This window comes from Solanum pennellii, chromosome 6, assembly GCF_001406875.1.
Source record: "Solanum pennellii chromosome 6, SPENNV200".
NCBI classification, from domain to species: Eukaryota; Viridiplantae; Streptophyta; class Magnoliopsida; order Solanales; family Solanaceae; genus Solanum; species Solanum pennellii.
The window spans coordinates 42,290,600-42,311,453 of NC_028642.1; the positions used below are offsets into that span (position 1 = coordinate 42,290,600).

General features: G+C 33.0%; 1 protein-coding gene and 1 long non-coding RNA gene across 2 annotated transcripts; one reads left to right on the forward strand and one right to left on the reverse strand.

Annotated features, from left to right (window-relative positions):
- Window positions 1-2,223: 2,223 nt before the first annotated feature.
- LOC107021599 (protein trichome birefringence-like 33) lies at window positions 2,224-4,846 on the reverse strand. The gene is made up of 6 exons (XM_015222292.2): window positions 4,572-4,846; window positions 4,289-4,499; window positions 3,406-3,577; window positions 3,113-3,312; window positions 2,870-3,028; window positions 2,224-2,789 (listed from the first exon to the last, which is right to left on the reverse strand). The coding sequence occupies exons 1-6, from the start codon at window positions 4,750-4,752 to the stop codon at window positions 2,450-2,452; spliced, it is 1,263 nt and encodes a 420-aa protein (XP_015077778.1). The 5' UTR covers window positions 4,753-4,846; the 3' UTR covers window positions 2,224-2,449.
- Window positions 4,847-12,330: 7,484 nt separating this feature from the next.
- LOC114077661 lies at window positions 12,331-19,791 on the forward strand. The gene is made up of 2 exons (XR_003579013.1): window positions 12,331-13,036; window positions 13,800-19,791. It is a non-coding gene; the product is annotated as an uncharacterized LOC114077661 (long non-coding RNA).
- The last annotated feature ends 1,063 nt before the right edge of the window (window positions 19,792-20,854 follow it).

Here is a 20,854-nt window from a genome sequence, read left to right on the forward strand (position 1 = left end):
AAAAAAAAATCAATTTCAAAATTTTACTTTTTCATTACATCCCATCCCACCCACTCCTACCAGCGAACCCCACCCCCCTAAAAAATTAAATTTGTTTTTAAAAAATATTTTTGATTTCAAGTTTTTATTTTTTACCCCATCTCACCCCCTCCCCCCAAAAAAAAATTAAATTTATTTATATAAAATATTTTAAATTTCAATTCAAAATTATTTTCTAGTCTCTAGTAAAAGTAAAAAATATTTTCTCAAAAATATTTTTTTATTACTAAATCAAACACTAAAAAAAAATTCAAGAATTTTTTTTCATTCACCAATCAAAAATGAGAAAATAAGTCAAAGATGTACTTTCTCGATGAAATCATTTTCCCGGAAACCAAACAAACCTTATATAAAAAGTGGATGCTAAATAAAATGTAAAAAAAAAAAGGAGAAAAAAAAAGAAAATACAAATCCTGATAGAGTACAAAACATACGCTAAACTTCTAGGTTCACCTAAAGAATTGCTCCCAAAAATTCGATACCTCTATATATCATCTCTACTCTTCTTATTCAATGACTCAATAAAGTTCCTTACATATAGTACGAAACAATACCTACTATAATTAGTTAAGAAAGTAATCAATATATTATTTCCTCTGTTTCATTTTATTTGTCATTTCTTTCTATAAATAGTTGCACCAAAATATTTATCATTTTATAAAATTTATACATATTTTGCCTATAATACACTTGATAGAGTAGTATAATTAGAGTCGTAAATATGGGGTTGGGCCGGTCTGGCCTAACCCGGGATTTGATAAGGGTAACTAAGATTTTTGGAGCCTGTTTAAGAAAAGAATTTTTTAGCTGGGCCTGAATAAGTCTATTGATTTATGGGGCTAGATAAATATCGGTGGGGTCGGCCCCTGAGCCAATAAAAATTAATTAAATATATAATATCATATTAAAATTTAAAATTTAAGAGAGTCCAAACTCAAAACAATTAGATTAATATTTTTATTTAGATATTTATTCTTTTACTTGAAAAAAACTTAATGAATATCATAAAGATAATTTTATTTGTCGATTTGATTAACAAGTAATAACATTAAAATCATGTAATATTATTTTTTGATATTTATGATAATGTTTTTAAATAATTTATAATTGAATTTAATAATTATATAATATATAATTTTTTAAAAAATGGGCTAGCCTGGCCTGTAGCCTACGTACTTTTGGGTTGGGCCAACTATTTTTTGGCCCACACAAAAAATGGGCTAGCCCGGCCTGACACATAAAATGTCAAAACCTGTATGGATTAGTCCGGATGGGTGGGATAGCCGATATTGACAGCTCTAAGCATAATTAATCCTGAAAATGTATTCATCATATATTATTATAAGCATGAAGCTCAAAATTTAAAAGTTGAATTACCATTTTACCCCTACATTAAATGAAAAGGCTATAAAATATTTAATTAATATAAATGTGAGTTTTCTTATATAGTGGTATGCCTTCTATTTTGCCTAATATTTTCTTATATATATGAAAGTTTTCTATATATTTTTCTTAATTAATTATTTTAATTTGAAATTATTTTTTTGTTGATCTATTTTTATTCTATCAGCAAATTACTAAATCAAAATGTACGCACCATTTAACATATAATTATTTTTCTTTCACAATATTTATGGTTTCTTCATCTTTAATATCAAAGAGGTCATACAAACACATCGTTACAACAACTTCATGCAATTTAGCTTGGGGAACACGTGCAACACACGTGTCTGGAACTAGTTTATTATAAAGTTGACTTAAAAAAACATTAAATAAGGGTAGAAGGTAAACTCACATCATTTTTTAATTCAAGTGCAAAACAAAAATGTGACATATAAAATAGAACCGAGGAAATATTACTTTTGAACCAACACAAGAAACGAACTATTAAAAACTTCGAGAACCGTATGTATAAATTTGGTAGGAATACGTTATTTCATAGTAGAAGCATTTTTCGTCTTCAAAGACTCGAACTCTTCTCACTCTAACACATATTTGTCTTTGTGTATGCTTCAACCTTAATATATATTGTCTCTAATACCTCAATTTATCAATCATCAAAAACACCACTTCATCTTAAACGTACAACCAAACATCATAGTTATTTACAATTTGGGGTGGAAAATATAATGGAATTATATTCCTTCTGGAAAAATGAAACAAAAAATCAAATAGGACAAGTTATGATGCTCCAATTCTTGGAAAAGATAATATTGCCAAGCAATTCTCTTTGCAATAATTCTTTTTCACATTTTGCAAGATTTTATCTTTGCAGAATCATTACATTTATACACAGTTTTTTTCTTCTTTTTTGTTTTGACCAATTTTATGTGGGAGAAGAATGAAAAAAAAAATACTAGGTAATTAGCTGTACTAGTAGTAGATAAAAATTGTGTTGTGGTGGATGATATCAAGGATAGAAAAGTTTAGCAAACAAAAGTTCATTCCATGTATCTTGAAGACCAGGTAAGCACCAATGTACACAATCAGCATAGCTAACTGGATTCGCTAATTGTTCCGCTGTTAATGGACTCCATTGCTTCTTGTAAATTGATGTATGTGCATCTTTTCTGTAACTCGAGAGTTGTGTTATGTTGAGAAATGTGATCGGCACCTTTGATCTACGAAACACTTGTCCAATCACTTCCATTATGCTTTTTCTACTATCTGATCCCCAGTAACTCTCATCCTCGATCATTGTTGTTTCATTGTAACAGTTCTTATTTGGTTCTCCACCCCAATCTATGCTCCTGTAAAAAAAAATGATATTTATACATTTTATATTTTACCCTCAAATTTTAATATTTTTCGAAGGAAATTGAATTGTTACTTTTGATGGGAAGGTGACATGCTAGTGAAAAAAACTCTGGTTTTCTTTGGATCCATGTTCTTTTTCACCCATCTCAGCATACTCTTCATTCCCATTCGATATGCATCCTCTGTCGATACCATTGCTATATCCTTCACTTCATCGTCAAAAGACCCTTGCCTGTGTCAATTTCATGTTTATATCATTAGTAAAAATAGAGGAAAGAAACATAATCGAATGAAATGAAAGGCGATAGATGATTACAAAATCTTGAATTCTAGGCCAGTCATCCACCAAAGGTAAGTATTAAAAACGACTATATCAGCGCCTTTCCAATTCTTTCCGTGCTTATTGATTGAGCCTTTTCGTACTATTCTATCGGATATTCTATGTACAACTGCATCATCTGAATTTGATTCTAGAAGAAATGGTGCCCAGTAGAATTCAATAGTCGCGTTATAGTCCTGCAGTATTGATTTAGTTCAAGCAAGGAAACATTTGATAAAATCAACTTAGCTAGACATAAAATTTTATATGTAACTTTAAAATGACAGCACCTTAGCAGTGAAAACAGTGAGGGAACCAAAAGTTTCCATGGACTTGGCATTCTTAGGTATGAGTCTATGGAGAAGACAAACCATCGAAACATATTGTCCTCTGTTTAATGAATCTCCCACATATAACATCCTCTTCCCACGAAGTGTTTCCAACACTAGTGTCGCGTTGAAACTGCAATATTATGGAAGTGTAGCTAAATCATTGATCATATCATTGAAATACCATAATCTTTGCCTTCTAAATCAGATTATGAAACAGAGAACATGAAGTACACAATAAACCAACATTTTCAAAGACGAAGAGTACAATGTAGAAATTAACAAGATTAACTATCAATAATCAGTTCTCAAAACCAAAAATAGGTAGCGGCGAGTAACTAGCAATCAACTCAGGGTTTTCTTCATGGCCTCGCTCTTTATGTCACATGTATGTGATGGATCCAGAGCTTAAAGGTTATTGAGTTTGGATTCTAAAATATGCTAACAATATACGTAAGTACTTATTTTTTACTCTCATGTATTGTAATAGTAACTACAGAATGCTTAGATCGTACATCATCCTGACCAAGAGCTAGGGGTTTCGTCTGAATCTCTCTTCAACGGAAAATTACGTTATTTATAAATGATTAAAATTATTGCTTATGTATATACATTATATGTTGAACGCCCATCAACTAGTTGGTGTGTTTATTCCTTCATATTTTGAACTCTATGAAAATTTTTGCTCTTCCAGTGATCCTGATCCATCAACTTGATCAAGTTAAAGAATTATATTGCAAGTGTCACTTAATTATAACTATAACTAATGTCCAATAATATGTTGGTGGCCTAATGATAACTAGATAGCGAATATGAGAAAAATAGAGTAAAAAATTAAACGTGCCTTGGAAGAGAACAACCATGAGGTTGCCATCTCCATTGTCGATAATCTTTGTCTGGCCTGCCTTGTTTTTGGCAAGTCAATTGTGGCTGTATGTAAGGACACTCCTCTTCCTCGTACAGTGGCCGGCTATCATCATGAACCCACCTACCACTGAACACGTCACAGCCATCCTCTGTCTCTCCAATGGCAAATGGTAACTTCTTGTTCTTGTCTACAAGAAACACATTCAATTTCAACATCCAATTTTAATGAATTACAATTGCGTTAATAGTTAGTTACTTACTGATTCTTGAGATTGAATTGGGAGGAGCAGATAGACTAGAATACTCAAGCTGGCTAAAAATGCAGCTAAAATCCTCACTATAAAGAATGGTGACAAAAACAATGAAGGCTAATAGAGTGAATAGGAAAGGAGAAAGACGATTCTTTCGAAGAATCGAAGAAGAAGAGGGAGGCGGCTTCATTGCTTTGAAGCCTTTGGCAGAAGAGTGACTCTGTTTTTCTTCTTCTTCGTTTTAGTTAGGTAGTCTATGGCTGATTAAATACAAGAAACAATATTGGTTACGTTTGCATTACCTTGACAAGAGGTTTCTTTCTACCAATTAAACACTACTCCCTCCGTTACATTTCATATTAGTTAGTTTGACTCGACAGATAATATAAGGGAAAAAAAGAAGTCTTCTGGAATTTATGTTAATTAAGAAAAATAAATCATATAAATCGACACACAGAAAATATGTTATTACTATTTTAAATCTCTTAATTTATTAAATTGGTTGCTTGCTACCATCCTCGTTATTATTATTATTGTTATTATTATTATTATTATGATTGTAGTATCATCATTGTTATATTAGGTTTGAAGGAAAATTGATAAAAGTAAAGGGCATGAGGAATAATATATAGGTTATACACTATTTAAGCAACGTAGTTAGTAGTTGAGTGAATTTTATATATTCAGTTTAGGTAATAATAATATGATTGAACCAAACACAGACAAGGGCAGCTATATTTTTTCAATAAAATAACATTCATATTAAACCATGCATTGATCTTTTGTCTTTTTTAATTTCCTACCATCACTACATTATTATTGTTTTCGTAATTCTTGGTGTCACATTTCCTTTTACATAGCTATTTCTAAAGTGACCATCAAAATGATGGTCAGTAATTTAATACGTAAATACATTTTTAACTTGGCCACAATAACTGTCGTTTGTTCTTTAATTTTGAATAAATATTTTTTCGTAAATATGTATTTACTTATTCAGTTATAAATATCTATTTATGAACTAAAGTCAAGTTAGAGGAATAATTATGTATTATGCCTTATTTAATTATTAATGGTGCATTACCATCAAAACTAATGAGATTTGTATAACTTGGAGTGATATTAAAATTGTCTATTTTTTTACTTTACAGCCTAATGGTTTGTGGTAAAGTAACGTGGGAATTTGATGGATGATAGAATTTCCAAACAACAATGATTTTCCCTTAGCTTCTAAGTTAAGGGTAGAGGGGTTTTGCAAAAGATGTGAAATCCTTTTCTACACTTTGTATTGGTGAATTTAAGAAATTTGAAAAAAAAAATATTTAAGTAGCAGCCAAACTATGATTGTTTAATCAAAGGGTTTAGTTAGAGAGTGATTGAGTTTCTGGTAACATTTCATATTCATTTTAGTTGGCAAGATAGTCTATCTCTACACTCTACACAAATCTTTCACATGGGGCAGGTGACCACCGTTGACAAACTATGGTTTAAGAGCTTTTTAGTTTTTATCTAAATAAGATTCTATATTAATAAGCAGAATCTATTGGTGATCTCTTAAAATTAGCAGTTTTATTTGGACACTTCAAGTAGGCTTCGTTTCGTTTGAAATATTTGTAGTAGGACTCTTGTGTCATGTTGACAGTGCGTGTGATCCATTCACTAAAGGTGTGTGAAAACTTTTATTTACTCATTTTTTCTTTTTTTCTTCTTCGTTTCTCAAGTCACTAAGCTATCATTTTTTCAAAAGCTTAAACTCCTTCGACGAAGGTCTAAAATTTCAGACCATAATTGTTCTCAATCCAATTTTATTTTATTTTTAAAAAAAATGATTTTCTTCTTTGTTGTGTTGTTTTTCTATAGCTACGTTGCATCACTTCTCTCCACCTTTTTCACCGGAAGAAATAGATATCAACACCCATATTTAATATTCTCTCTTCCTCCCCCACTCCCCCACAAAACAACAGTAAGAAATACAAAATACAAATTTAAAATGGACATGAGAAAATGTAAATAGAAAAAAAATGTGAATTCACACTTAGATACGGCTAATAATTTTTTTTAACTCAATTTATTTTTTATTATTATTAGATGAAAACACCAATTCTTTGATTTTAATAATTTGGGTATTTTTTACGTTAAATGAATTTTTCTATAAGAGATAGAGAGAGTTTAGAAATGGGACTATGTGGTGAGGGTCGAGGCGTATGGAGGTTAAGTCTGCAAAAGAGATTTTCAGGTGTGGTGGAGAAGATGACACTGAGAGAGGGGAGGGGGAGTGTAAACTAATTTTCTTTGAAAAACATTTATTTTATTTTGTTTATCAAATAATAGAAGGATTGGGACAAGACCTACGACATCTCAACACTACTAGCTGTAAGGTAAAGGTGAAGTCCTTTGAAATATAAAAAGGTTCACCAAAATAGATTGAAATATCACACGACCTCAACGAAACGTGTGTTGATGATCCTTAATACCTGCATGTCAAACTTTTGCTTCATGAACTTTTTTTGGGGAATATCCAAGTTCAATTTGTGCTCATTTTCGGGACACAAGTTACTTGAGTGATTGGGATCCTTTGACGAGTTGACAAGTGGTGAATTTGGACTCATTTAGAGCTCTTTTCATATGATTTTGTGGCACTCAAAGTAGAGAAAGAGACTAATTATGCTTTGAATTGTGTTGTTTTAGGAGTTCTAATGTCGGGAAAGAAAATTTTGATCAAAAGTGGAATCAGAGCTGAAAAAGAGCAAACCTCGCAGAAAAAAATAAGTCTAAGCTATTGCATCTGCGGAGCACTGGCTGCTTAAGCGAACCAGCCAACTGTCCGCTTAAGCGAGGATGCAGGGTTCAGCTAACTCGTATTTAAGTTGGGGATTTGAAGATTGTGCTTTATTTTAGTAATATCATTTATCTTTCTTCATTCCTTGTTCTTAATTGCTATAAATGTGGGCATAGTGACTTCTATGGAATTGGGGATTTTGTGCTAGAAATAGACAGTCGATTAATTGTGTAACACCCCAGAATTTTTTTTGAACTAAGACTTGAGCTGTTAATCGTAATGAGTGAGATTTTACAAAGGAATTAAAAATTTCTTAAGTATTAAGGTCAACTCTCTAGATTTAGCACCAATAGTTTCAAAAAGAATTAAATTGGGAATAATAAAAATCTGAAATTTTGAGAGTAAAGCTAAGTATGAGTTTTGGGTCAACTTCAAATGATCATAACTCCTAGCACAGAATGAGTTAGGTGTGCTACAAGATACCATAGGAAATATCTTTGAATTATCTTTCCAAAGCAAACAAGTTTGCTAATTTTTGAGTTAGTATGAGTGAGATATGACCTTTTGAAGTTATGTTGTCTAGTTAAGGAAAGTTAGCTGAAAATAGTGAGGGGTATTTTGGTCCATTCCTTACTCAATCAGGTTTAATTCGTTTTTAGTAATATTTTAGGGTTCAAAACCTTTTAGGTTCAGTTTTAAAATCCTAATATACACCTAGAGTTTTAGTTGATATTTCAAGAAGAGGCAAGAAGAGAAAAGAAGAGAAAAGATGAAATGATGAAGGCGTTCATCGACGTTCTTGAGTTTATTTGTGGATTTTCTCCATGGGTCTAATATCTAAGAGGTATTTAATCTTCCATAGTGTTGGTTTTGTTCACCCACACGCCAAATATGTTATTTTCATCGCAATTCCATTCTCAAAAAGTTGAAGGATTTAAGTTCTTGATAAGTGTTCTTGAGGTTCATTGTAGATCTTGTCTTGTTGGCGTTTGATGATTTCTTGAGATGAAAGTGGTTTTTTGGAATTTTGTTTTGATTGAATTAGTGTATACTTAGGTTGTTCATTGAATCTAAGGAAAACTTGAGAAAAGAATTTGATTAAAAGTGATTTAGGGTCAGAAAATGAGAGCAAAAATTGTCGCAAGCGTGTTTAGGGGATGCTGGCGCGGCGCGCCCATGATGCGCCCAGAGGGATGGGGCGGTGCACCTGCAGTGCGTGCAAATGCACTCTCTGATGTTAGGGACTAGCGCCCCGTGCCCGAAACGCTCTAGGGTCGCCTGCCCCCACTCCTAGTCCGTCGATTGTCCCGTTTGAGTTTATTTAAAGTGTATCTTCCCTCCTTTTGATTATAAACACTTTAAACTACTTTTAAACACTTACAAATTATTTGTAACATGAATCATAACCTTAAAATAATAATTCAAATTCAAGGTTAAGTCAACATTAAGTTTTGAGAGACCTTCGAGTCATTTTGAGGAGTCTTCTACAACTTCTAGTAATTTTTTTCAAGGCTCAAGTAAGTGAGCATGGGAGTGAGGAGATTGTATTCATTAGTCTACAGTATAACCTAGATCCTTCATATCATGAACCATAAATGTTGAATTCATAATTCACATTCAATAGAGAGTTAAGAGTAGAGTTCACAAAAGCTTTTGAGTTCAATTATGAATCTTTTGAGATCAACTAATTATTTGAGCTAATATTGGAGGAAGTATGTAAGATAATGAGAAGAGTTGTACTCATTAGTTCCATGTAGTTATGTAGACCTCCGAATTGAGTTGTTCATGCCCATAATTCCGCATGAACACTATAAGTTGAACAATCTTGAGATAAGAATTATCTTTAAGTTATAGAGTAGAGTAGTTCATGCTCATAGTTCCGCATGAAATCTCCAAGTTCAAAGTCATGAATTCATCCACATGAGATCATGAACCTTGAATCCACACTTCAATTCAAGGAAAGTTAAGAGTCAAGTCTAGAAGTTAAGAAACAAGACAAAGCAAAGTTTATAAACTAAAGTCTTTCAAAAACGTTTTACTTTGTCTTAAAGACTTAATGTTTCAGTCAAGAAAGAGTAAAGAGTTGAGTTGAACTCTCAAAAGCTATAAGGAAACTAAGTATTCCCTAATAATTAATTTTCAAGCTATGAAAAGAGCAAGAGTTGAGTTCATTTCTCAAAAGCTATAAGGGAACTAAGTAATCCCTAAAGGTTTACAAATGTTTCACCTTTAAGTTACAAGGAAACTAAGAGTTCCAAAAGAGTTTTGAACTAAAAGGGGAACATTGAATCCAAAAGGAGATTTTTAAAGCTAAAGGGTTCAGTAAATTATCTCAACCTAAAGGAAGGAAGTTTTATTAAAAGTATGAGCTAAAGTATGTTTTGGGAGTAGTATTGAGCACCGATGTGGGAATAAGAGTTCAGATAAATCAAGTCCCCATGTAAACCATCATGAGTATTAACGTGTCATATTTTTTAGATAATCACGTAAGTTAGTCATTGGATCTATTAGGTAGAGGATGTTTCTATGCGATGACAAAGTATAAGACAGTTCTGACAGCGTGGATGAGATATTGTATCACCACTTAGGCTCATAGTGGTGTTTGTCGGTTAGAGAAACTCCCACAGTGTTAAATACTTGGTTCCTCAAGGAGTTCTGCTTAGTATGAATGGGGGTATGAGACTTCATTCATTCATTGCACAAGCATACTTTGAGAAGGATCATGGTATGTATTTTATGATATTATTGTCTTAGAGTTAACATCATGTTTTTAAACAACTTTTATTTATATTGCACTTGTTTTAAACTGCTTTATATTGAACTGAGTTCAGTTGAATATCTTAAGTTGAGTATCTTGAGTTAATCTGTACTTCATTAAGTTGAGTATCATATCTTTTAAGTTTAGTATCTAATATTTAAGTTGAGTATTCTTGAATATTCTTTGAGTTGAGTTGAAAAGAGGTAAGTATGTTTCCTTTTTATTCAAGTATCAACCTTATGTTGTGCTTTAGAATTCCCCTTACATGCTCGTATATTCCACGTACTGAGCCAATTGTCCTGCATCTTCTCATGATGCAGACACAGGTATTCAGGATCATCAACAGGAGCTTCCTTGATACATCCGAGATGCAAGTTAGCTATGGTGATACCCTACTTCAGGAGGATTTCATTTACTTTTCTTTTTAGTTAGGAGGTCGTGGGTCTTGTCCCGACTTCCATCTTTATCAGTTAGAGGCTTCATAGATAGTCAGTATAATTGAGGAGTCTGTATTAATCATTTATTTTATTAAATGTTTTAGAGACTAAAATTGCCTATTTTATGGCTAGTAGAATATATTATTTTTTTTCAGAGTTGTTCATTTCAGTTTTAAGTTTTTGTATGCTTAAGTTAGTCTTACGCTTGTAGTCACCCAGGATGAGGGTTTGCTTGGGGACCAGCAATGGTCTTTGAGTGCTGGCCACGTTGAGTGTGAGGACACGGGTCATGAAAAATTGCTCTATTGCTTTTGTAGTTCTTTATTTCCATGCTTGATTTCATGAAATATGTTTAATCTAGTTTTAATGTTGAATTTATGAGTATAGAGTTCACACTCAATCTTAGATTTCGATCTTCGATTGATGCATGAAAGATTGATTGGAGTGGAGTATTAAATTGGTAATAACATTTCTACTTTGAATCTTAAATTTGAAAATGAAAGATGAAAGTTTAGGGTTTCATTGATGGGTGCAAGGAATCAAAGTGAGGTCTAAGTTAAGGTAGTGGGTTATTTTGTATTTGTGTGATTAAGATACAGTAAAACTCTTTGAGATTGAAAGATAATTAGTGTAATTGAAGATGGTTTAACCTACTTATTAGTGATTGATCTTGAATTGAATTGAGACCATATGCATACATATCATCAAAATAATGAAATCACTTACAATAAGTATGAGACCATATGCACACATATCATGAAATCATGCTAAAAAGGGAAAATTCATTAAAATATGCACTTTCCTTTGAAAAACCTCCATGCACATACAAGAAGATCATACCAATCAATAAGACATATTTATTAAGTCAAAATCGTGTAAATCACAAGACCAACAATACTAAACATAGTCAACTCCATAAACATATCAACCTACTTGCACATATAACCAAGAAAACTCTATCATCAAGTTATAACATCAACAAACATGAATAAGAGTACATATCAACATAACCAATGAAAGACCATTACTCATGACTCTCATTAAGTCCACTTGCACAACGAGTAAGAAAAGCCCCATAACCTTACTTAATCAAGTAACCCTAACAAGTACCATAACCAATTTCCAACTTCACATAGCATATCATTAAGAGTACATAATATCATACTTTAAAAATAGAGACCAAATACATGTTCATAAGGGTAACCAACATCACATAGTATCATTAACATGTAAGATCATCACATACATATCATTTACATTTATAAGCATACACATACATATGAACGTCCAACTAAGACTTCCCTTAAGGCTAACTAGTGCAATGTTTAGGTAGAGTCCCATACCCCTTCCTAGACTAAGCTAAACCCCTCAGGTCATCCTAGTTAGAGTTCATTCCTTTTGTTCATTTTACCTTTTGGGAACATCCTTCCTTAACCGACATAGACCACATGATCTAATGTGGAATCTAATGTCATGGAACCCTACACCAAAAGAAGAAGGATTACTTGCCAAAGTAGTACCAAAACATGAACATAGAAACTACGTGGATCCACTAGCTAGTACTCTTATGGAGGCAACATAGTTCAAGAACTAAAAGATATAGTTGGGACCCTCTTTATGCTACATGCATTGTAGTATCCAATCTTAAGAGTACATTAGTGATCCTACCTTCCCTATGTGGGAAGGTAAACTCCTCACTCTAGTTCATGTTGACACCAAATTTTAGTCTGATAGTTTTAAAATTAATACATTTTGAGTCAAATACAAAAAAAATTTAGGAATTCTATTTTTTAATTTTGGACCAAAATACTAAGTCCATAACTTAGACCCATAATTTTTTGGTGTGGATAACATCTCGTGGCTAGAGGATGAAAAACAAAACAAGAAAAAATGAGAAAACCCTCTCCTCTCTTCCTCCCTTAACCGCCTCCCTCTTCTCTTCTCCCTTCCCTCTCCCTTTTTCCCTCTTTCCGCCTACGTCTTCTCTTCTCCCTTCCCTCTCCTCCAGCCGCCTCTCACTCTTCCCCTCCCCTTCTTCTTCCTCTTCCTGAAATCCGCCACTCTCTCCTTCTCTTTCCTTTCCGGCGAGAATCTTCGCTGCCGATCACTACTATCTCCAGCAAGGGATGCTGCAACAAGTGAGGCAGTCGCCCCCTCCCTTCCTCTTCTCCTTCTCTCCTCTAGCGGAAACCACCAGCAGCCACCGGCGAGAACACCAACAGCCCCATTCCGGCAAAACAACAAGCTCCAGCGAGGAGCTTCAAGCTTCGATGAACCGGAGCAAGAACACCTGCCAGTCCCTTTCCTCTTCCCCTTCACGATTTTTTTTCTATTTTGCAGGTTACAAGCAACCCCGAGCTCCGGCAAAGCCAAAGCTCGCACAACCCGCAAAAACCAATAAGCTCTAAGCTCTGTCAAAAGAACAACACCAGCGCCGACAAGCTCCAACTGTCTATCTACCACTACGATTTTATCCGGCAAGATCTGACCAAAACTCACATCGGTAATTTTTTTTTCTGACTTATTTTTATTCTATATCGTTCATTGTTGTGATTGAGGTTATCTTTAGTTATCTTTTATCAGTAGCTAATTTGTTGGTTTATTCTTATTTTTATTTTTTTAATTTTGTTATTGGGTTAAGTTATATTTAGATAAATGTTTCTCCACTTTGGTCATAAATGGTTTGTATAATTTTGATGTTGACTCATTTGGTGGTGGTTTTGTCATTTTATATTATTTTATTTTCTATGCATTGCGTTGAATTATTATGATATTAAAGGTTGCTTGTTTCTTCATGAGTTTATTGGTTTTCCAACTTTAGGTGGTGCTTTTACCATTGTCTCATTGATTTGCTTATTATTTGGATATTTTGGATTGTTTAACACTGATTCTTAATTTATTCTTGGCTATTGATTGCTTTATTTTAGGATGATTCTTCTTTTAGTTATCATTTTTTACTACTTTGTTGGTTTTCTTATTTTTATTTTCCATATATTTTGCAAATGCTGGAAATTTTTTTATAATAAATGTATTTGATTTAGTGATGTATTTTTGTTACTTTTCCCTTTTTCTGTTCCTTACTGTTAATATTGTTATAGGACATTCTTCGTAAAGTGTATGTCATTTTTTTTACTCTTAGGTGTTACTCCGTCGGTTTTGGAGGCATCCGATGTTAATAAGACGGATTTTTATTTTTAAGTTTGTATTTCATATATTCATTTTTCATATTGATTTATTACTAACACTTTTACTAAGTGTGTTTACAGGTAAACAGAATTGCTTCCCATGAAGTTATTCGAAAAAGCTCGGATTATATTTTTATTTCATTATTATGTAAATATTGACTTTAGGCAAACCTTAGGCAGATAATTATTATTTTATCTTATTGTGTATATTGCATGTTTATTATATTTATACATTATTTTATTCTTCTCAATTTGAAAAAATGAACTCAGTCGGGAACCACAGTTGTGGATTTCGAAAGGTGCCTAACCCCTTCCCTTCGGAATAACTTGAACCCTTACCTAGAATCAATTTGATTTCGTAGACATTTCTTTTAGGTTAATTAATTAATCGGTTTCCTAGTTTTCCCAAAAAATTAGGAGGCGACTCCCTATTATCCTTTTAAACTCATTTTACCACCTTTTAACCCCTTTTACCCGTTTTAAAGAACCTTTTAACTAATTCTTTTTTAATTGAGTCGTCGCGACGTTGTTCCCATTCAAAGGATGTCAACAGAATGGCGACTCCGATGGGGACATAGAGGTTCTATCCATTATGGATATATTTTTTCAAATTAAGGATACTATTCTTTTATTGTGTTATTCATTATATCTTGTATATTTTGTTGATTGTTTACATATTGTACTCAATATTGATTTATTATTTTTTGTATATTGTCATTGTTTGCACAACATTTATTCCGTCAAACGACACCTAATTTTGCTTTTTTACTTAAAGGACGATTATGCGGGTTCGCAATCGTTCGTGGTTAAACTTTTCTCGGGGCACCCTGACGAATGTAGTTGACTATTGGATAGTCAACGGTCGTTAATTGTCTCAACCCAAGTAGTCCGCTTGGGTCACCTATCCACAATATACAAAGTCCACTCTTAATCATCTTGTATAGAGCGAAGCCAAAACCTCATATTAAGCATGACACAATTGTTTGTATGTTATGTGATATACTTGTTGTACGTAAATATGTTGTATAATAGTTCATTATCTTAAAATCACTTTTGTTAACCTAGTTTTTAGAATATTCATAATTCAAGTCCAGTTTTTATTCAAGTTACAATCTGTTGGAACTACGTTTGACCTGATTCCTACTTCAACGGGATACGTAGGCGCCATAAAGGCTCGGTCATCTTCCCTGTAAGCTTTCCAAAATTTGAAAACGGAACTGGGGCAAAAATTTTTGAGGAGGTCTCCAAAAATTTTATAAAGGAGATAGTACAAGATTAAATACCGGAGGTTGTTGAAGCTGAAACAGGGGCAAAATTTTTAAGGAATGCCCTCAAAAAATTCACCAAATTTGTACGCAGACTCCAAAATTTTTGAGGCTTCACTCTAAGTTGGTTTGTATATTTTGCATTAATTTTTTGTACATGATGTCACATTCATTGTATATCTTTGATTTTTATTATACTCCATTGAAAAAATCATTTTAATTGACATTTTTAAGTTGAGTTGTCTGCCCTCCAATGTGACTCATTCATTTTTTTTTACTTTTGCTATTTTTCTTTAATTAATAAAAAAAATTGTTTGTTGTTAAGTTTGGGTAGTCCGCCCTTCAACACGAATCATTATTTTCTTATTTTATTTTTGTTACTTTTGTTAAATTTGGGTGGTCCGCCCTTAAATGTGATCCACTGATTTCTTCATTCTTGTTAATTTTTTTAAAATAATTAAAAAATGTTTTTTTTGTTAAATTTTGGTTGCCCGCCTTTCAATGTGGCTCATTGATTTTTCATTCCCTTTATTTTTCCTGCCAAAAATGTATTTGATCAAATATAGATTTTATGTCATATCTGGACAAACTACGCAAACCTGATTCTTATCATTGAGATACGTAGGCAGCCCTTTGAGGGTTCGGTATTCTTTATTCAAAAGATCTTTTATTTTTATTTCTTTTAACGTTTATATTTTTTAAATCATTTTTTTGACTTGGTGGATGCCAACACAATTCAAGTGTACATGTGAAAAATAATTTGTACAATAAAGAGGATTAACTTCTTATTAAACCATGGATTCTTTTGGTACCTCTCATTCATACTTTGTTAAGCTTGCAAATGTTGTCTTGTATAAATTCAAGATTAGAACAAAATCAGATTCATTGTTTCATGTGCATTGTGTGGTGAGTTTTGAATCAAATCCAATTATTTTGCATTGTTGATCTAGAACTTGGCCTAAATGTTATTGAGGCGAAATTCTGAGTAATGTTTGATTTGAAATATGATTGTAGGCCTTCTTTGATCCGTTTGATCCTTTCAAAGCCTACCAAATGATGTTAATCCTTAGATGTCCCCACTTTGAGCCTTAAGTCTTTTCTTTGGACAACCACATCTTAGCCTATACCTTTTCTGAGTGCTTTTACGCACTATCTCTCTTTTGACCAGACTTTCTTGAGTGCACTGAAGACATGCAAGTTATTAGAGAAGATACAAAGTTCAAATTTGTCAAAGATAAAAGTTATCAAAGTTCCTGAATGTCAAGAAAACAAAAATGACTTCAGAAGAAAAAAAAGGGTTCAAAATTCTCCACCAATTTAAGAAAGCAAAATTTCAAAAACACTCCAAACAAAAAAGGAGAAAATTCAAAAAGAGGGAAAACTCAGACAAACAAAGTTTCAAAGAAGTCAAAAGTGCAAAAGGAAGGGACAACAAAGAGAATCAAACGCTAAAAGCGTAATAAATGTTAAAAACATCTATTTAGTGTAATGCTCAAGAAAGAATAAGTCACTTTAATCCCAAATGACTATCCTACCCGTTCCTAAGCCAACATTACAAGCTATTAACAAGCCCTATATGATTTCAATTCAAATGTTCCAGATTAGTGGAGATTTACATGAAGGTCAAGCCTATGGTATCACAATTGCATGCATTGAAAATTTTTTCTGAGTGTCGGTGTGCTTTTCCAGATGTTCCCAAATCAAAACACTTTAAATCTGCACAAATTGAAAGTTTCTTTCTTGTGAGGGCACTTGAAACATGATGTTAGGTCTAGTTCAAAGATTTTGTTTGTAGCAAGATGAACAAATCTTGTCGTTACTTAAGAACATTTGAGGTAGCACTTGAATCCATAGGAATTACCTCGATGTCAATTTCTGTTGAAAGAGAAAAATTGTGAGAAATTTTTGTACAATACTATTATTGGCGCTAATCAAGTTAAAATATGTTTCATTGTTCATCGAATAAAAAAATGAGTTGAAACCCACTTTACAATATTTGTCCATACCAACTTTGTGGACCGTTTCATTGTTGATATTTGTCCAAATAATTTTGTGGACCGTTTCAAAGTTTAAATTGCATTTTTGGTAGTCATACCCTTCAAAATGACATTTTTTTTATTTTTTGATAGTCATACCCTTCAAAATGACATCTTTTAAGTTTGGGTTGTCATACCTTTCAAACTGACATCATTTTATTTTTATGCCCCATATTTGTCCAAATAACTTTGTGGACCGTTTCAAAGTTCAAGATTGCATTTTTGGGTCGTCACATCCTTCAAAATGACATCTTTTTATTCTTCGGTCGTCCTGCCTTTCAAAATGATATCTTTTAGAAATTAATTTATTATCTTAAATAAATTAATTCTTTCCAAATTGGTTTGTCATGTCGTTCAATATGACACTTTTTTTTAATTCAATTTTAAATTGACATTTTATTTCATTCATGATGTTATTAAGTTTGAATTGTTGCATTGGTTAATACCTTGTTCATATGGTCATGTTTGCATAATTTATGTTATATTTTCTACTAACATTGATATTGCAGATTTTGTGATACGTCATTCATGTAAAGTTCAAGTTGGGTCGTCCGCCTTTCAAAGAGACATGTTGGGTTGTCATCTCCCTTCAAATGACACGTTAAGTTCAATATTGGGTTGTCATCTCCCTTCAAACGACACATTAAGTTCAATAGTGGGTTGTCATCTCTCCTCAAATGACATGTTAAGTTCAAGTTGGGTCGTCCGCCTTCCAAAGAGACATGATTGGGTTGTCATATCCCTTCAAATGACATGTTATGTTCAAGTTGGGTTGTCCGCTTTTCAACGAGACATGTTGGGTTGTCACTTCGTTTAAAGTGACATGTTATGTTAAAATTGGGTCATCCTCCTTTCAAAGAGACGGGCTGGGTTGTCACCTCATTCAAAGTGGTATGATATCCACATCATCCTCCTTTCAAAGAGATGTTAGGTTGTCACCTCGTTCAAAGTAACATGTTATTCGCATCGTCCTTCTTTCAAAAAGGTACACCACCTTCATTGTGCAATTTTGAAAGTAACATCAAAGGTATGTGAATTTTCTCAGTTTGCAATCAATCTCCGTCTTTTGTTTATTCTTTTCAGCCAAGTCGACAGATGTGGAGTCTTGCTCAAAAGCTCTACTAACGTCTCAATTGTTTTGTTCAATGTTTATCAAACCAAATTTGGTTCGTCAACTTTGTTTGACCAGGATCTCTTTCATCGATCCTAATCAAACAAAGGGGCAAGTTGTTGACACCAAATTTTGGTCTGATGGTTTTAAAATTAATACATTTTGAGTTAAATACAAAAAAAAATTTAGAAATTCTATTTTTTAATTTTGGACCAGAATACTAAGTCCATAACTTAGACCCATAATTTTTTGGTGTGGATAACATCTTGTGGTTAGAGGATGAAAAACAAAACAAGAAAAAATGAGAAAACCCTCTCCTCTCTTCCTCCCTTAACCGCCTCCCTCTTCTCTTCTCCCTTCCCTCTCCCTTTTTCCCTCTTTCCGCCTCCGTCTTCTCTTCTCCCTTCCCTCTCCTCCAGCCGCCTCTCACTCTTCCACTCCCCTTCTTCTTCCTCTTACAGAAATCCGCCACTCTCTCCTTCTCTTTCCTTTCCGACGAGAATCTTCGCTGCCGATCACTACTATCTCCAGCAAGGGATGCTGCAACAAGTGAGGCAGTCGCCCCCTCCCTTCCTCTTCTCCTTCTCTCCTCTCGCGGAAACCACCAGCAGCCACCGGCAAGAACACCAACAGCCCCATTCCAGCAAAACAACAAGCTCCGGCGAGGAGCTTCAAGCTTCGATGAACCGGAGCAAGAACACCTGTCAGTCCCTTTCCTCTTCCCCTTCACGATTTTTTTTCTATTTTGCAGGTTACAAGCAACCCCGAGCTCCGGCAAAGCCAAAGCTCGCACAACCCGCAAAAACCAATAAGCTCTAAGCTCTGTCAAAAGAACAACACCAGCGCCGACAAGCTCCAACTGTCTATCTACCACTACGATTTTATCCGGCAAGATCTGACCAAAACTCACATCGGTAATTTTTTTTCTGACTTATTTTTATTCTATATCGTTCATTGTTGTGATTGAGGTTATCTTTAGTTATCTTTTTTCAGTAGCTAATTTGTTGGTTTATTCTTATTTTTATTTTTTTAATTTTGTTATTGGGTTAAGTTATATTTAGATAAATGTTTCTCCACTTTGGTCATAAATGGTTTGTATAATTTTGATGTTTACTCATTTGGTGGTGGTTTTGTCATTTTATATTATTTTATTTTCTATGCATTGCGTTGAATTGTTATGATATTAAAGGTTGCTTGTTTCTTCATGAGTTTATTTGTTTTCCAACTGTTAGGTGGTGCTTTTACCATTGTCTCATTGATTTGCTTATTATTTGGATATTTTTGGATTATTTAACACTGATTCTTAATTTATTCTTGGCTATTGATTGCTTTATTTTAGGATGATACTTCTTTAAGTTATCATTTTTTACTACTTTGTTGGTTTTTTTATTTTTATTTTCCATATATTTTGCAAATGCTGGAAATTTTTTTATAATAAATGTATTTGATTTAGTGATAGGTGATGTATTTTTGTTACTTTTCCCTTTTTCTGTTCCTTACTGTTAATATTGTTATAGGACATTCTTCGTAAAGTGTATGTCATTTTTTTACTCTTAGGTGTTATTATATACTAAGTACACAAAGTTAAATTTGACCAATGAAAAAACTCTTCGTCGGTTTTGGAGGCCTCCGATGTTAATAAGACGGATTTTTATTTTTAAGTTGTTATTTCATATAATCATTTTTATTCATATTTATTTATTTATTACTAACACTTTTACTAAGTGTGTTTACAGGTATACAGAATTGTTTTTCATGAAGTTATTCGAAAAATCTCGGATTATATTTTTATTTCATTATTATGTAAATATTGACGTTAGGCAAACCTTAGGCCGATAATTATGATTTTATCTTATTGTGTATATTGCATGTTTATTATATTTATACATTATTTTATTCTTCTCAATTTGAAAAAATGAACTCAGTGGGGAACCACAGGATTTCGAAGGGCGCCTAACCCCTTTCCTTCGGAATAACTTGAACCCCTTACCTAGAATCAATTTGGTTTCGTAGACATTTCTTTCAGGTTAATTAATTATTCGGTTTCCTAGTTTTCCCAAAAAATTAGGTGGCGACTTCCTTTAATCCTTTTAAACTCATTTTACCACTTTTTAACCCCTTTTACCCGTTTTAAAGAACCTTTTAACTAATTCTTTTTTAATTGAGTCGTTGCGACGTTTCTCCCATTCAAAGGATGTCAACAGTTCACTCAGTTCTAAGTTAGTGTCCCTTTTCAAATGTCTTTAATGCCTTTCTTAACCATCATAGTTTAATGTAGGTTATAGGGTATATCCCTTGTATAAACATCTTAATTATAGCTCAATAAGAATTGCATGAATATTGTCCTTTCATTACAATCCATATAAGAGAGGTTAGAACATTAACATAACCACATCATGATAAGGAACGTTAGTAAGTTATCACCATCCTTATATAATTTACATCTTAGCTAACACCTCACAAACCATAGTAAATACATTACAATTCAACACCATACCAACGCTATCAATCCTAATACAAGGCATACTTCAATATAACATCATTACTTAACCACAAGTAACCATAATTGAAGTAAAGAGTTTAGATCACAAGACTTACCAAGTCTTCTTCATAATCCTTCATCAAGGACTTACCATCAACCCTTAACTCAACCCAACAAGGGTGTAATATCATCATATATCAATAACCAACATGACAACAAAGACAATTGAATCACTACATCAC

Excerpts from the sequence above, each read along its gene's own strand:
- LOC107021599 (XM_015222292.2), bottom strand. The coding sequence starts at position 4,752 with ATGAAGCCGCCTCCCTCTTCTTCTTCGATTCTTCGAAAGAATCGTCTT. Across the intron at positions 3,313-3,405 it reads TCACTGTTTTCACTGCTAAG|GACTATAACGCGACTATTGA; the intron begins GTGCTGTCATTT and ends TCAATACTGCAG. Across the intron at positions 3,029-3,112 it reads GGCCTAGAATTCAAGATTTT|GCAAGGGTCTTTTGACGATG; the intron begins GTAATCATCTAT and ends AAATTGACACAG.